The sequence below is a fragment of the Aspergillus steynii genome (genome assembly GCF_002849105.1).
Source record: "Aspergillus steynii IBT 23096 chromosome Unknown P170scaffold_7, whole genome shotgun sequence".
Classification (NCBI taxonomy): Eukaryota; Fungi; Ascomycota; class Eurotiomycetes; order Eurotiales; family Aspergillaceae; genus Aspergillus; species Aspergillus steynii.
This window is the reverse complement of record NW_020194404.1, coordinates 736994-752441: the sequence shown is the minus strand read 5'-3', so window position 1 is coordinate 752441 and position 15448 is coordinate 736994. Positions and strand designations below refer to the sequence as shown.

Genomic DNA, 15448 nt, shown 5'->3' with positions numbered 1-15448 from the left:
CGGACATGCCACTTGTCCGAGTCAGTCATGTACATACACGGTGGCCCGACCTGCATGTACTACGGAGAACATCCGAAGCAAAACAGCCTATCATTGAGCGATAACTGCTAGTCTGTCTAGTCCCGTGGAACTTCCAGAAATCGTCCTGACCGAGATTCCTCGCCTAAAGTCCAACAATCAGATAACAGCCATCGTCGAGCCTGACCGGATCAGGCAGGAGAATAATCGTTCAGCCCCTCCACGAAGCATCAGCAGCGATAAAAGGAACGCCCTAGCTCTGCTCTCGACCAATGACCCCTCGAGCGGATGTTAGGCCAGCGCGTATTTGCCTTGGACCCTCGAGACTGGCCGGTAACTGCCGGTGATTGGACCCCATTAGGGCTTTGTGCAGACACGTCGGACGTTGTATCATATCTTCTTTCTTTCATCCTTTCTTCTGCGCAGTTGGGGTCCGGGCTGGGCTGGGGACGAGTCTAGTTTGAAATACAGTCAGCTGCGACGTGCACGAGACTCGGTTTCATGATCCTATAGTCGGTGTCACCTTGCGTCGTGGTGTTGGTTGCTCCGGGGAACTTCCTGTAAGTCTGTCCTACTTATTCACTCTGCCACCCACTCCATCCCAGCTCCATGTCTTCATCCAACCACCAGACCATCGAATCCTATCCTCACCCCTCCTCATCCTCCTCCCAAACAATCTAACCCGCCAAAATGACCCCCGCAGGCCACATCGGCCGCAACCACGCTCACCTGCGCTGGTCCAAGAACCTCGCCCCAGCCCAGACCATCACCTCCGGAGAAACCATCACCTTCGACGCCATCGACAGCAGCAACGGTCAAATCACGCCAGACTCAGACGTCCGCGCCCTCAGCGCCTTCGACATCAGCATCGCCAACCCGGTCTTCGGCCCCGTCTTCATCGAGGACGCGCAGCCCGGCGACGCGCTGAAAGTCGAGATCCTCGCCCTCGAAACCGCCTCCTGGGGCTGGTCCGCCGTGATCCCCAACTTCGGGCTCCTCTCGTCCGACTTCCCGCACGCCAGCCTGCGCATCTGGCACCTGGATCGCACCACCCAGACCGCCACCCTCCCCGACAACGACCGCGTGCGTGTCCCCCTCCGCCCGTTCCTCGGCTGCATGGGCCTCGCCCCGGCCTCGGACGCCGATCTGTCCGTGATCCCGCCGAACCCGGCGGGCGGGAACATCGACTGCTGCGACCTGACGATCGGGTCGGTCGTGTACCTGCCTGTGCAGACGGCGGGGGCGCTGTTCAGCTGCGGCGACGGCCACGCGGTGCAGGGCCACGGCGAGGTCTGCGGCACGGCTATCGAGACGCCCATCAAGGCGACGCTGCGGTTCGAGGTCTGCAAGGGCCAGGCGTGGGTGAAGACGCCGCACTACGAGATCCCGGCCTCGGTGTCTGTGTCGGCGGGAAATGCGGCGCTCAGTCAGTCGGGCCGGTATGCGGCGACGGGGCTAGGGTCGGACCTCGTGGAGGCGTCGAAGGAGGCTGTTCGCAGTGTCATCGAGTGGATGGTCGCTACGAGGGGATTGTCGCGCGTGGACGCCTACATGCTGGCTAGCGTGGTGGGCAACCTGCAGATCGTGGAGGCGGTTAATATGCCGAAGTATTTGGTTTCGATGGCGATTCCGTTGGGGGTTTTTATAGATGCGTGAGTCCGAATGGTTGGGGTGTTTCTTTTCTTTGGTTAGTTTTGGCGATGGTAGATACTGCAATATTTAATGAACGAGGGTCTTGCTGGCATTCGAGTAATCCTCAATGCATCTATTTTCACCATAATACCCATCATTTTTAACCCTCAACCCCCCATGCCCTTCACATACCAAACCCTCCCAATAACCACCTACCCAAGTACATAACATAACTACACCTCCCTAACCCTAACCTTACAAGGCAACCCATCCGCCGGATGCGCGCCCCCCAGTGGAATCTGATAAGCGCGCTCCCCAAACACCGTCCTTACACCATTTCCAGGAAGCGGATGAATCCGATCCCACTGCTCATACTGATCTGTGAAATTAAACGCCCTCACCGTCAACGCCAACGTGATCTTAATATCCAGCAGAGCGAGATTCTGCCCCACGCAGTCGCGCAGACCGTGCTCGAAGGGCCGCCACGCCCCGCGCGCCGGGTAAAGCGGATCCTCGGGGCCGACGAGCCAGCGGTCAGGGAGGAACTCGTGCGGCGAGGGCCAGTAGTCGGGGTTGCGGTGGATGGCGCCGTGGATGATCCAGATGTAGAGGTTGGAGGTGGGGAAGAGGGTTCCCTGGCGGTGGGAGCGCAGGTTGACGTTCGGTTGGCCTTCGCGCATGCCGGAGGCGGGAGAGAATAGGCGCAGAGTCTCTTTGATGACAGCGAGGGTGTAGGGGAGACGGTTGATTAGTTCGGGGGTAGTGGAGAGCTGAGAGGCGGTGGTGGAGAGGTCGGGGCCAAAGACGGCGTCGTGTTCAGCGCGGACGCGGGCCAGGATGTCCGGGTGCTTAGACATGAGGTAGAGGCTGTAGACGATGGTGGAGGCTGTGGCGTCATGACCGACGAACAGGAAGAGGCGGATGTGTTGCGTTGCCCAGGTTTTGAAGGCCGGGTCGAGGTGTGAGGCAGTGTCCTGCTTTTTCTTCATGGACTCTGCGATCACGAGGTCCATGATGGAGCCGACTTCGACGGGGTTGTCGCTACGCTTCCATTCCTCGTAGCGCTTTTCGAGCTCTTGTCCGATGTAGCGGTTCATGGTGCGTCCGTTGTGCCATTCGATGAGGGGACGCATGGGGTTCCAGCGCTTGAAGGGGTTCAGTTCTTCGTCTTGACAGTGCCATTCGATGGAGCTGCGCATGGCGGCGGCGAGGGGGTTGTGTTGGCGTTGGGATTGGAGACGGGCGTTTCTAAGAGGTCAGTTGCTTCTATACTCGACCGGATCAGGGGTGGTAGGAGACTCTATGCTAGGTCGGAACATACAGGGTCAGAACGCCGATGATATCCATCACATAATCGCAAGTGATCTTATCGAGGAAGAACATATCGCCTTTCCTCGCGTGCTCGCGCAGAACGTCAACATACACCTCGGCCTCCTTGACGATCTTCGGCGCCAGTTTCATCAGCACATTCGTGCTGAAGCGATTGTTGAAGAGATCGCGCGATCGCTTCCACTCGGGCCCGTTCTGCGTGAACATGGTCGGGCCGCCAGCCAATGGGTCCACGAACGCGTTGAGAATATCCGGTTTGGGCAGTGCGTAGGTCTGGCAGGCCTGGACGGCCAGGTCGGGCGAGGTCACGACCAGCAGGGGCATGGTGAAGGGCCAGAGGTCGATGTAGAAGCAGGAGTCGGTCTCGGGGAAGTTCCGCGAGAGGATAGTGAAGGCGTCTGACTGTTGCGAGCCCTTGGGAAGCTGCTTCAGGAGCTCGGGGAGGACCTTGAGGTGACCAGCGACGAAATCCCATGTTGGCATTGGCTGGGAGGCATGGGTTAGGATAGTATTCGATTATTTGCGTTGTTCTGGGGAGAAAGAGGACGGGGGAACCTACCAGGCCCTGTTTCTTTAGTCGGTAGAAGATCATTCGCATCTTCACCAGTTTGTACAGGAAGACGACGAAGGCGGATAGAGCCAGGATGGTGAGTGCCTGGCCTGCAATGGCCTTCCATTCGAGGTTGTACATGAGTGATTTTCGGTCATGCTATTTTCAGGAAAATATTGGAGTGTGGGAAGGGGATAATAATAGTTATAAAAATACTTAAGGCTTTTCTTTGTCTAAAATCCCACGGTCTCCGTTTCCACTCGTGTCATACTTCTTAGGGCTAAGCTGATCCGCTCTTTGTCTCTCGAAATGGCGCCGCAGGATACGGCTGGACGAATCCCCAAGAAATCGTTTGTGGGGAGTGGTACAAATCCGTCCTTTCGTTCAGATAGATCCTTATTGCGATTCCTTAGATCTCGACATCGGTTCTCCTCGGCCTTACGCTGGTGGGCGTTCTTGTTCGATTCCTTATTCGATTCCGCATCCAACGACAGCGACCGAATGTCGACGATGGCTTGCTGGCCATGGCTCTTGCTCTGCTCCTTATCAGTATCGGTTTTATGCACGAGGAGGTCATCGACCGGATGTACTTCATCGTCGCGTTGCAGAGAAAAGTCGAAGGAGTCATTCCCAGTCCAGATTGGATGCAGGTCTCGTTTCAATTCCACAAATGGGTCACCATCTGCCTGATGATGTCTTGGTCTGCCATCATGGCGGTCAAGTTCAGCTTTCTCTTTTTCTTTAAACGACTAATTGATCGCATTCGGCCCTGGTGGATTTTTGACCTTTCTCACAAGACCATCTCGGCTTCAATCGATTATCACACTTTTTTTGATCCTCCTCGATGTGCTGTGATGACCTTTTTGGCCCCCAGAAGGGAGTTCAAAACGCAGCCTGACACCGTCTTTGTTTCGCTGGTTGCAAGGTACTATTAACATTATAGGGTTGGCCAGGGACAAGGGCTTCATTGGCCCCCTTTTCCTTGGCCTGGAAGGATACTGAGCGATGTTACTGTCTTTTTTCTATCCGTTTGGGTCTCAGCCTCACGCACAGCCCGAACCAGATGCCAGGCTTCAGATTTGTGTTCTATTGGAACCCAATGAATGTTACTATAAATACCAGGCACATCTTGGATTTCTTGCAGACTGAAAACTTGATTCTATCCTACTATAGTCTAGGACCTTATACGCTTCAATCCCTCGGAGCCACCAGAATGTCGGATCTACGTCAAGTTTGCGTGTTTTTCTTCATTTTGTCTATTCCCTTCTTGCTGGGCTACCTCGTCAACTGGGGAGTATACCATTGGATCAACCTCCGGCGAAGGACCGCCACGCCAGGTAAACAGGTGCCCCCCGATTTGCCGGTGATCTTCCCGGTCTTAGGGCACACAGTTCAGTTTCTGTTCGATGGCACAGCATTCGTGAAGAACGCGACGTGTGTTTCTTGCATCCCTGTTCCATTGGTCTTGTTGTCTTCAGTACGGACCAGTAACTAACAACATCGAACTATCAGGACATACTGGGGTCAACTCACATGCGTGAGGATCTCACTGCTGTTCAATGGCATCTATCTTTTCCAAGAACCGGAGGCAGTTGCCGCTATATGGAGGCACCCATTTCTGTCCAGTCCTATCTTCATCTACACCGTAGGTCTGCGGTACCTCTTCGGTATGAAAGAGAAGGCCATCGAGACTTACGCCGCCGACGATTCGGGGCCATACCGCAGACCTCACTGGAAGAGCAATGTAGCGCCTCACAACCGTGTTGACTTCCTCACGCACGAATCACTCATGCATGGACTGTCAGGACCTGGCTTGGCACCAACGTTCCAGCGATTTCAAGCCGTCTTGGGCCGCGAGGTCGAGCGTCTTCCCATCCAGAACCAGTGGGTCGAAATGCCAGACCTGCTGCAATTCTTTCGGAACCACGTTGGCCGAGCGGTGTTGACGTCTCTCTTTGGGTCTGCGCTGCCGGACACCAACCCTACGTTCATGGACAACCTGTGGAAATTCGACGCAGCTACTCCCTGGCTGGCCAAGCGCGTCTCTCGACTTATCTACCCAGAAGGATACCGTGTTCGGGACCAATTGCTCGGACAGATCCAGTCCTGGTACCGGTATGCTCGAGAACATTTCGACCAGTCCCTTCTCTTCGCCGACGGGGACGGTGACCCCTTCTGGGGCAGCGGCATGATGCGCGAGCGACAAAAGTTCATCCTGAAGATCGACAACCAGGACGATGCCTCGTTGGCATCCACGGATCTTGGACTCATGTAGACAACCGTCACCAATGTCATTCCGTCCTCGATGATGTGCATCCTGCACATCTTCTCGGACCCTGTTCTTCTGCGTCGTGTTCGCGCCAGTCTCAGCGATACGGTCTGCCGCACCTCCACATCTGACTTTTCTGTTTCCATGGAGAAGCTCCTGCGCAAGGACCTCTTACAGTCTGTTTACGCCGAGACTCTCCGCCTCTACGTCCAGTCGTACGTGACGCGATGTTCGCCCCACGAGCCCGTCGAGGTGGCTAACTGGTACCTGCCGCAAAACGAAGTAAGCATGGTCAGTTCCTACGTCGCACACATGAACGACGCCATCTGGAATACCCATAATGGAGCGCACCCGGCCACTCGATTCTGGGCGGACCGGTTCCTCATAGACGCCAACGACGCTAGTTCGGGACCATTGCGCCCAGACCCCGAGAATACAAAGCGTGATTCGAAAGGCAAATCTCCCTGTGAGCCAAGGTTCTCTCTACAGGGTCTTGAGGGGTCTTGGATTCCATATGGTGGTATGCTAGCTTAAGTCTTTCTTTCATCCTTGATATCAGCCGACCCCTTTCTTCATCCCTGACCCGTTGCATATCCCACACTAACTCCTGGTTGTAGGTGGCTTCGGGGCTTGTCCTGGTCGTCTGCTCGCCAAGCGGATCATCCTGTTTACCTGTGCGCTATTTGTAACCCAGTTTGAAATCGACGTTAAGACCAGGGACTTCACCATGGATTCTTCGGGATTCGGGCTGGGTACACAGAAACCAAAAGAGAAAATTGTCTTTGCGATCAGGCGAAGGGAGAGCAAGACCTAGTTTTCGTAGGTTTGGTCTTGGTGTTCACCGTCTATTCGATTTCCTCTCTAATTTCTCGTCTTTTCTTTTTTTTCTTTTTTTTTGTCTATTCTCTTCCCCCTTTATTCCCTCCCCTTCTATTATTGTTTCTTTAGCTTCCTATTAGCTTCCTACTAGGTCCATAATATACGAAAAACACATTTTTACAACAAAGAAGCATATGTGACATTTAAAACATAACAACTCTAGGCTCTCGATCTTTGGCATGGATCGTTATCACTGGCCTACATTCTAACAGCTGATACAGCCTAGGACTATACGGAGTAAATGAGTATAGTTTATCCCATTAACCTTTGACGACAAGGCATTGAAAAACCTATCTGTATTCTTGGAAGTCCACATGTTGACTTGACTTGATGGGGGGGTGAATTAGGGATAGATGGCGGAAGTATACAGTGGGCCGGTGGCATACAACACGACCACAGTATCTACGAAGATTTACATATCAGAACTTTCGGAACATAGAAATAGAGCCGACCATTTTTCATACATCGATTTATTTACTTTTCTATCTTGTCCTAAAGAGATCAAATAAAACAGACCAAACCCTCCAAGCCAACCAATCACATGACTTCGCGACGGGCAGCGCGTTTCTCTCCACCGCCGCAGTCTAGATCCTTCCTCTCCAAGTCCAGCACCAGCCAACCCCACCCATGGATTCCAACTCCAACAACCCCATCAATCTCACCTCCATACTCGATGGCCTGAACTTCGCGCAGAGCAATGCGGTCGCCTCGCCCGCCCCAATCCTCCAGGTCCTGGCGCCCCCGGGCTCGGGGAAAACCAAGACCCTGACGGCCCGCGTCGCGTACCTGCTCGCGTACCACGGCTACCGCCCGCAGGATGTCATCTGCTGCACCTTCACCATCAAGGCGAGTCGCGAGATGCGCGAGCGGCTGGGGAAATTGGTCGGCGAGCAGGTCCAGTCGAGGCTTATTCTGGGGACGTTTCATTCGATCTGTCGGAGGTATTTGGTAAGGTATGGGCATTTGATTGGGTTGAGGAAGGGGTTCGGGATTGCGGATTCGAGTGATAGTTTGGCTGTTCTGAGGGTGGGTTGATCTTTCCGTTGTTTTTAACTTCTACGGGGAGGGCGGGAGTTCTAGTCCGGCTCTGTATGTTCTATGCTTATCGGGTTGCAGAGAATCGTCAAGCGCTTGCAGCTGAGCATCCAACCGAATACCGCCCGATCGCGTATCTCGCACCAGAAAGCCCACGGCGTCAGTCCCGACGAGGCGGCGGCCAAGTTTGGTCCCAATAACAAGGCCCTCGAGCATCGGGAATTTGTCCAGGTGTATCAAGAGTACGAGGATTATCTGGCGGCGTCGAACCTCCTCGACTATGACGACCTGCTTCTTCGGTGCGCCGAGCTCCTGCGCAAGAACCCTGACTGCGTGGCCAATGTCCAGGCCGTTCTTGTGGACGAGTTCCAGGACACGAACCACATCCAGTACGAGCTGATGAATCTGTTCGCGTGCCGGAATCGACGCATCACCGTCGTCGGCGATCCCGATCAGAGTATCTATGGTTTTCGGTCGGCGGAGATCAAGAACCTTGACCGTATGCAGAAGCTGTACCGCGACACGTCGGTCGTGCTGCTCGAGGATAATTATCGGTCGTCCGGGTCGATTCTGAGCTCGGCGCAGGATGTCATCGAGCAGGACTCGTCGCGGCCGGCGAAGAAATTGCAGCCGACGCACAGCGTGGGAACTATGCCGGTACTGCGCAAGTTGCCGTCGGCGGAGGCGGAGGCGCAATGGATTGTGATGGAGATTCGACGGGGCATGGCCATGTCAGGAAAGTTGTTAAACTACTCCGACTACGCCATTTTGCTTCGCTCGGCGGCGCTTTCGCGGCAGATCGAGTCGGAGATGGGGAAGCAGGGAATACCGTACAAGATGGTCGGGGGGCTGAGGTTCTTCGATCGCGTCGAGATCAAGCTGCTTCTGGATTACTTGAGGGTTATAAGTCAACCCGGGAATGCTGATGCGCTGTTACGGGTCATCAATGTACCCTCGCGGAAGATCGGCGAGGAGACGATTCGGACTCTTCTGAGTAGTGCGGAGAAAGCACAGAAAACTCTCTGGGACTTCATCAAGGATGTAGCGCAAGGTCGCAGGTCGACCGAGAAACCCCTGTCCAAACCCAGCAACCAAGGTCTTTGCACATTGGTAGGCCTCATCGAGTCGTCACGGCAGAAGCTCCAGGACTATGAGGATGGCTCGGCTCCGCGGAAACTTCTCGACTACGTGATCAAAAAGTTGTCATTTCGGGACTTTCTTACGACGACCTACGGTGCAAACGAGGAGAATCGATGGGCTAATGTGGAGGAGCTTTTGAACCAAGCGGACGATACGGCTGGATCCGAGCAGGAGGAGCCACCGGACGACAGCCTCCCCGAAATCCAAGGCCTTGAGCAGCAACAAGCTCATGCGGGAGAAGAGGCACTGTCCCGGTTTCTGGCGAATGTAGCTTTGTCTACGGAGGTCAAGCCGCAGGAAGGCGAAGACGGAGAACAGTCCCACGAGAAAGTGACCATCTCCACCATCCACGCAGCGAAGGGACTTGAATGGCCGGTGGTGTTTGTGCCGGCCGTGTGCAACGGCGTCATTCCTCACTCGCGTGCAGAGGACTGGGACGAGGAGCGACGACTGCTCTACGTGGCCATGACTCGCGCGCAGGCCTTGCTGTATCTGAGTTGTCCTCGTCAGCAGGCCCGAACCGACGAAGAGACGAGCGTGTCGACGTTTCTTCCGGATGCGCTCGTTGAGTCGCGCTTTCGAGCTGTTGGACCCAACTTGCAGGAAAAGATCATCTATGGGATCGCAGACATCCTGCGGCGCCCGAGGCCGTCCAACGAGGCGATGATCCAAGGCCAAGTCTCGCTGCCTTCCGTGCACGATGATCGCTGGACGGCGGAGGGCGAGGAGGCTGCCGACGCCGTGTTCCGATGGGATGGTTCACGAGCAGTGGAGGGAGTTGAAGAGCCCTGCGCAAAGAGACGACGATATGATTCGGAACAATGGTCGACCACACTGGCTGCCACAACCATGTCAACATCGGCATACACCATGGGAGGTTCGAATTACAGTGCGCCGCCTACAACCATGTCGCTTGGCTTCTCGACCGCTCGCCAGTATATCGCGACCAACCCAGCAGCCACCGACCAGAACTCGCAGCCATCGTCCAAGTCCGACAGCAGCAAGCCCAAGCCCAAGCCCCCCAGCGCCGGGGGTCCAGGCCGCCAATCCGACGGCCTGACTCAGAAGAGCATTTCGCGGTTCTTCGGCCAGCCTTCGTCCTCCGCCCCAACCCAACCGAGAAGCAGCGAATCGACACCGACAGACCGCCAGATGCTGAGCCAGGGCAACAGCCGAAGGGGCGTCCCGGGGGGAGCGGCCCACGCCGCGTCGTCCAATCCGGGGTTCAAAAGCGTCATCCCCAGGCAATATTCGACTTATCGACCGCAACCACAGCGACTGCAACCCACCCGACCGGTTCTCGAACCTTCGGACCCGAATCGTTACACGTGGCTGGGGGCGTCGTCGTCGCTGTCGCAGCCCGCGCCGGAGAAACCGATAATGCGCGGCGGTCAAGAAAAGGGCGGCAAAGAAATGTCCGACCAGAGCGAGGCAAAAGAAGGAGGGTGGGGAGCAAGCGAGGTTAAAAGGTCTGAGCAAGAGTCGGCCCCCGGCGTTCGCCCAGTGACCACGTATCACACGACCACGATGTCCCTGGTCCAAGGGGGGTCGGGCCTACCGCCTCCGCGACGAACGTTAGGGATTCGCCGGAGTATGAACGGATGGGAGGAACGGATGAAGAGGGCAGGTAATGAACAGTCTCGATAACGAGTCGGTTGGACGGACGAGACCCTCGACGGGGAGACGGAGGGGAGAGGGGGGAAGAGGATCCGGATGCCCCGTTTGGATCTGGTGAACCTGGCAGACGAAACGGGGCATCTGATAGGCGCCTTGTTTTTTGGGCGGCTTGTCCTGATTCGGGGGTACCACGACATATACCTAGGTACATGGTGTCTAGTCCTTAATTCTGCTATGTACCACTACTTCTCCGTAAGTACTCCGCCGATAAAAGCACGGACAGAGCAATAAAAGATGGGGTATATTGAATGGAGTCAACCTAATTTGTCTGATCGGTCTCCTCTAGCCTATTCGGTAGGATATTCATTATTGCGTGGTTATTGTTTCAGGTCCTGGACCCCGTCCGATTGAACGCTTTCCCAATAATGACGACGCAGTAGAGACTACGGAGGAGAAATGAATGACCTGAGGCGTTCCCAGTTCGGTTAGGCACCACCGCCAGGCAGCGCATGACTAAGCCTGCTTAGCTCAGCAGGCCAGACCGGGCAGCGGCCAATCAACGCCGCCGATCGGCTGAGTCAGAGAGTGCCGATCCACGCAGGTACAGCTGGCATTGACTTTGCGTTGTACGCAGTACGGAGTGGCAGGGAGTCAGGCAGGCAGGCAGGCAGCAGGCAGTAGTCACGGCATTCCCTCGGCTGTCTTCTGGCGGTGAGCTGCCAGCAGCTCGCATCAGACCATTGGATGGATTCGTTCGTTCCATCCGGTTAGTTGCCTGAGTCCTTCATCACGGGATAAGGTGAACTGGCCTGGAGGACGGACTAAGGTAGTCTACTGGTCTAGTCCTACCTACGTAATTGCTACCTCCCTCTCCAGTCTGCACTCGTTACGGCGTACGGAGCCCATTCCCCTTCGACTATCTGGAGTCTAGACCAGACCGGTCTAGTTCCAATTTCCATACGTAGTCGAAGCTCTCCACTTCGTTCCAACAACTGGAGACACCGCCTTAGACTGACCAGACTTAGCCTCTGGCACCTTTTATTAGTTATTACAGAGGATATTATTACGGAGTCGTTGGCAAAGGTACTAACTAACTAACCCTCCGTCGTAGTCAACGCTAGCGAGCGTACGGCGCTAGTCCCGTTCAGGCCGGATGAAGTGGCCGTTCTTGCCGGTGTATCCTGATTCCTCCTGCGTAATTCTTCTTCCTGAGCGACGTCCAGTTCCCAGAAGTGACTAGTCTCCTATCGGTCTAGACGCTGGCCGGTACGCATTCGGTCTGTACTCCAGGCTGTACTCCATCCCAACCAGAGTTGACGCTGCAGAGCGAACGGGAAAGAGGCAGGCGGCAGACACTAGTCAGGGAGTTTAGAGTTACAGGTTATCGGTGATCGACTGGTTGCTATAGGGGAGGCACGTCCAGCCCGAGTAGGGAGGATGCAATGCGATCCTAACGCCAGAAGAGGGTCCGTCAGGAGGAGGCATCAATCATGCTACGGGACGGAGAGCACGGCATGTCCAGACTCATACCTACCCAGACCCAACTGGAAGACTAGTTAGTCTAAGTTGCACCCAGAATAGCACGGCAGAAGTGGTCCTGCTGAGTCATCCGAGCTCCCGTGGAGTGAGGCAGCCGGGATTCTGCGTCCTGATTGGCTGGGCCGCCGTCCACGCTGTCAGGTGATGTTGTCGGTATTAGGCGGTATCAGGCGTAAATTACCCGGGGCACTTGGCCTGAAACCCGCCGACACGGCCCAATAGAAAGGGCGCCCGGTCATACAATACGGTTCCGGGCCATACAGTCTCAGCCACGTCTTTCTCCTTTCAGGCCCTCCGAATCAGCCTCATCAGGCAATGAAACTGTGGCTGGAGAACAGGCAGACTGACGGACCAAAAGTAACGGACAGCATCCTGGAATCAGGCTGGACTTCCGGTTTGTCGCCTCACCTGGTGCTTTTGTTCGTGATTGTTGCTTTTCTTTTTCTTTTTCTTTTTTTTTGTCTTGCCCCTGGCAGTGGCGGTGGATGGGGCTTCGACCAGACGTTCCAGATCCCATGTCTAGGCGGGCATCGAAGGGTCTGGCTTGGGGGATCTTCCAGAAGGGAGAGAGAATGGGGTTTCTCCCTCCCCTGCGATGGAGTGAGATGACGTCGTCGCCGGTTTCTTTTTTCGTTGCTGGACGCTGGTTGAAGGCATTATTCTGGCTGCTGTGACGATGATAGACATGGGCCCTGGCCCATGCAAGATGACTGATCTCTCTGGGTTTTTATTTTTCGGTTTTCTGATTGGGATTTAGTTCCCTCCGTCCAAAAAGTAATGCTCGAAATCCAATTTATTTTTAACCTAAAATAATAATTTCTGGGGACGTTCCATTCCCTTTTGGCGATTCCTCATACTTCCGGGGAAACGTACAAAAAGCTGCTTTCCTCCCCTGCCCTCTGCCTCCCGTTCGTCATCAATCAATCAATCTGTCTGTCTATTATCATCCATTGCCATCTTGCGAATCAGTCGACAATCCCTTTCAAAGCCTTGTCTCCTTCGTTCTCGTCTGTCCGTCCTGACCAGACTGAGAATCGCCTTGCTCCGCCACCCAGATCACCTTATATACTCCGGTCCCTTCCCTCGTTTCTATCTACTACGTCCGGTTCTTCGTCAGACCGACTTCTGCAATCTTCCATCTCCTATCTCTCGATCGATCGATCTTATCCTCCTGTCTATCTATCATCTCCCTCCTGCCACCTATCACAATGCCTCACAAAGTCAACGAGTCGAATTCCACGCTGGCCAGCTCCGGCAGTAGCGGTGACCGCGTTGTCGTCTCGGATATGCGAGGTAAGTTCACCAGATCCTGGCCCTAATTCTGACTAGGACCGTCACTAACGGGAAGCTCTTTGCGTCTAGGGTCCAATGCGGTTCCACGGAGAACGCAACCCCCGGTGGTTGTCCATAATCAGGGGGGTCAGATCTACGACGAAACGCGCCCGTCCGACTGGGACAAGCAGCGCTGGAAGTAAACCAGCCCTCTCTTCTCGCCCGGTCGCTCGCTCAGCGTTCCCCTGCTGGCTTTGGGGGAGCGGCCAGAAGACGCAGTGCTGAGCTCCGGGCTTGAGAGACAGGGAGACAAACCCCCAAGCTGCTGGCCAGCGCCCTAGTCTCATTATCGCCGGGTCTGCTGATTATCCGCGCGGCTTTCCAAAAGTGAGGCGGCCGATCGACACGACCCCCATTTTTTCCCTTTTCTTTACGATGATTTGATTACTTTCCCTTTTTTTATTATTATTCTTTTTTTATGATTTCTCGCGGAGTACGGGTACTTCTTCGGATGTACGATTCTGCGAGTTTTCTCTCTCGTTCTCGACCAGCTCTCGACGGGCGCTCTTGATCTGGACATTCTGGACCTCCGTCAATCAGTCACCGCAACAATGACAGGTGTTTTGATGCTTCCTTTGGTCTTGGGGGAGGGAATCCTTTCTCCTTCTGCCCCTGGATCGGTGGATGTACCGATACACCCCCTGTTTGTCCCCGGATTTGACTTGTCCTGACTGGTCTTGGTCCCGATTCCTTTTTTCCTTTCTTATTTGTATTATTTCTATTTTGATTTTCCCCTTTCTCGTCTCTGGTATATTACGAGATTGTCTGATTTCTTTTTTCACCCTTTCATTTCTTACTAATCCCCCTGTCTCATCATCCACGTGTTACTCTCTTCAAACAGGAGATTATTCTTTTGTTTGACACGGATGGATCATGCCTCTGTCCGGGGGTCCGAAAGAAAGGAGAGTTTCGCCCCGGTATCCCTTGCGTTCAGCAGAGTTACTCTGGGCTCGACCTCTTTCATCGCCACCCTTTCACTGGATGATGTTTCAGCTCTGTATTTTTATTTTTATCCTTTTGCTTTTCTGTTCGCATAGCGTCGGTTCTTTGGAGAATTTCGGGGTTTTCTTATTGGTGTCCAACACTGCTTTTGGTTCTGCTGGTGTCATACATCCTACTGATCATGTCATGTCATGTCGCTCTTTGATTCGCTCGTTTTATGATCTCTCGGTCTCGTCGGTGGATGGACGGTCTCGACTCGACTCCTCTTGTCGACGTCGACGTCAACGTCGACGTCAACTGTCATCTGCATCCGCCGGTCTGGCACCGATCTTTATGTCTCTATACTTACATTGATTTCTGGCATGACTACTTCCTCACCAGATTGTTACATCCTGATATATTAGATGTGATTTAGTGTATACTTATGCTACATTAACTATACTATTACAACTCTTCTCTAATCCTCCATCTTCCTTCATCCCATCCTCATACCCATAAAGCCCCCCATCTAATCTAACCCCCTCCGCAATACCCAGCGCAGTAGAACACAAAACCCAACCCCAACCGCAGATCTCTGAGTTGTCATCCACACCCGAACGCAGACTAATGTACCTCCTACCTCGACCGGCAGATGCCAGCTCAACTCAATTCACCCATCATGCATTCAAAGTATGTATGCAGCCGGTGTCTACGTAGGGTGCGGCGCTCCCACTCCCGGACTCCTCGGAACGCTGGCAGGCCTGAGCCCGCTATTTCTCGTTAACGGCGGAAACGGGATGGATTGGTTGGTTGGTATAGGGGTGTTGGTTATGCTGCATTTATGGCTAGGAGCGTTTGGCGCCGGGGTATGGTCTATACACTCTTGGGGGGTTGGGTTGGGGAGGAGATAGTGGATAGTGAATTCTGGGGGTTAGGGAATGTATCGGAGCTGGGTTTATGGATATTCACAGGTGTGGATTAAGTGCATGGTGGGTGTTGTAGATGATGAATGGATGGATTTCTTCACGTCATGGTGGAGGGAATCATTCATCTCTTCTGGGTTCTTCTTCTGGTTTCTTCCTATCTTCCTATCTCTTCTCTTCTCTTCCTTGCATATCACACTTAGCTACAGTCAGAAAGCCCTTTCTTCTTCGTGGGTGCATCCCGTGGTTTGTACATTTTGATCT

At 54.3% G+C, this 15448-nt stretch overlaps 8 protein-coding genes across 8 annotated transcripts; 7 read left to right on the top strand and 1 right to left on the bottom strand.

Annotated features, from left to right (window-relative positions):
* Positions 1 to 628: 628 nt before the first annotated feature.
* On the top strand, positions 629 to 1771 carry P170DRAFT_246426 (acetamidase/formamidase family protein). Its single transcript, XM_024842992.1, has one exon. It carries the CDS (start codon positions 709 to 711, stop codon positions 1672 to 1674), a length of 966 nt encoding a protein of 321 aa, XP_024700856.1. The 5' UTR covers positions 629 to 708; the 3' UTR covers positions 1675 to 1771.
* Positions 1772 to 1872: 101 nt separating this feature from the next.
* On the bottom strand, positions 1873 to 3670 carry P170DRAFT_512222 (cytochrome P450; the record flags this gene model as incomplete). Its single annotated transcript, XM_024854969.1, has 3 exons — positions 1873 to 2898; positions 2972 to 3465; positions 3539 to 3670. 3 exons carry the CDS (start codon positions 3668 to 3670, stop codon positions 1884 to 1886), a joined length of 1641 nt encoding a protein of 546 aa, XP_024700855.1. The 3' UTR covers positions 1873 to 1883.
* A 168-nt stretch (positions 3671 to 3838) lies between these two features.
* Positions 3839 to 4464, top strand: P170DRAFT_478509 (uncharacterized protein; the record flags this gene model as incomplete). Its single annotated transcript, XM_024853567.1, has 2 exons — positions 3839 to 3883; positions 3943 to 4464. 2 exons carry the CDS (start codon positions 3839 to 3841, stop codon positions 4462 to 4464), a joined length of 567 nt encoding a protein of 188 aa, XP_024700854.1.
* Positions 4465 to 4742: 278 nt separating this feature from the next.
* P170DRAFT_449228 (cytochrome P450) lies at positions 4743 to 6612 on the top strand (the record flags this gene model as incomplete). Its single annotated transcript, XM_024851027.1, has 4 exons — positions 4743 to 4963; positions 5042 to 5800; positions 5894 to 6318; positions 6416 to 6612. The coding sequence occupies 4 exons, from the start codon at positions 4743 to 4745 to the stop codon at positions 6610 to 6612; spliced, it is 1602 nt and encodes a 533-aa protein (XP_024700853.1).
* A 511-nt stretch (positions 6613 to 7123) lies between these two features.
* Positions 7124 to 10748, top strand: P170DRAFT_246412 (ATP-dependent helicase). The gene is made up of 3 exons (XM_024842991.1): positions 7124 to 7703; positions 7794 to 9153; positions 9208 to 10748. Exons 1-3 carry the CDS (start codon positions 7305 to 7307, stop codon positions 10497 to 10499), a joined length of 3051 nt encoding a protein of 1016 aa, XP_024700852.1. The 5' UTR covers positions 7124 to 7304; the 3' UTR covers positions 10500 to 10748.
* A 1500-nt stretch (positions 10749 to 12248) lies between these two features.
* Positions 12249 to 12797, top strand: P170DRAFT_246360 (uncharacterized protein). Its single transcript, XM_024842989.1, has one exon. The coding sequence runs from the start codon at positions 12324 to 12326 to the stop codon at positions 12615 to 12617; it is 294 nt and encodes a 97-aa protein (XP_024700851.1). The 5' UTR covers positions 12249 to 12323; the 3' UTR covers positions 12618 to 12797.
* A 419-nt stretch (positions 12798 to 13216) lies between these two features.
* Positions 13217 to 13483, top strand: P170DRAFT_478505 (uncharacterized protein; the record flags this gene model as incomplete). Its single annotated transcript, XM_024853566.1, has 2 exons — positions 13217 to 13301; positions 13371 to 13483. The coding sequence occupies 2 exons, from the start codon at positions 13217 to 13219 to the stop codon at positions 13481 to 13483; spliced, it is 198 nt and encodes a 65-aa protein (XP_024700850.1).
* Positions 13484 to 13920: 437 nt separating this feature from the next.
* P170DRAFT_246362 (uncharacterized protein) lies at positions 13921 to 14744 on the top strand. The gene has a single exon (XM_024842990.1). The coding sequence runs from the start codon at positions 14214 to 14216 to the stop codon at positions 14634 to 14636; it is 423 nt and encodes a 140-aa protein (XP_024700849.1). The 5' UTR covers positions 13921 to 14213; the 3' UTR covers positions 14637 to 14744.
* The last annotated feature ends 704 nt before the right edge of the window (positions 14745 to 15448 follow it).

Coding starts and splice junctions, on each gene's coding strand:
- P170DRAFT_246426 (XM_024842992.1), top strand. CDS start 709: ATGACCCCCGCAGGCCACATCGGCCGCAACCACGCTCACCTGCGCTGG.
- P170DRAFT_246412 (XM_024842991.1), top strand. CDS start 7,305: ATGGATTCCAACTCCAACAACCCCATCAATCTCACCTCCATACTCGAT. Junction 7,704..7,793: donor ATAGTTTGGCTGTTCTGAGG/GTGGGTTGATCT, acceptor ATCGGGTTGCAG/AGAATCGTCAAGCGCTTGCA. Junction 9,154..9,207: donor GGAGGTCAAGCCGCAGGAAG/GCGAAGACGGAG, acceptor CCATCCACGCAG/CGAAGGGACTTGAATGGCCG.
- P170DRAFT_246360 (XM_024842989.1), top strand. CDS start 12,324: ATGAAACTGTGGCTGGAGAACAGGCAGACTGACGGACCAAAAGTAACG.
- P170DRAFT_246362 (XM_024842990.1), top strand. CDS start 14,214: ATGCCTCTGTCCGGGGGTCCGAAAGAAAGGAGAGTTTCGCCCCGGTAT.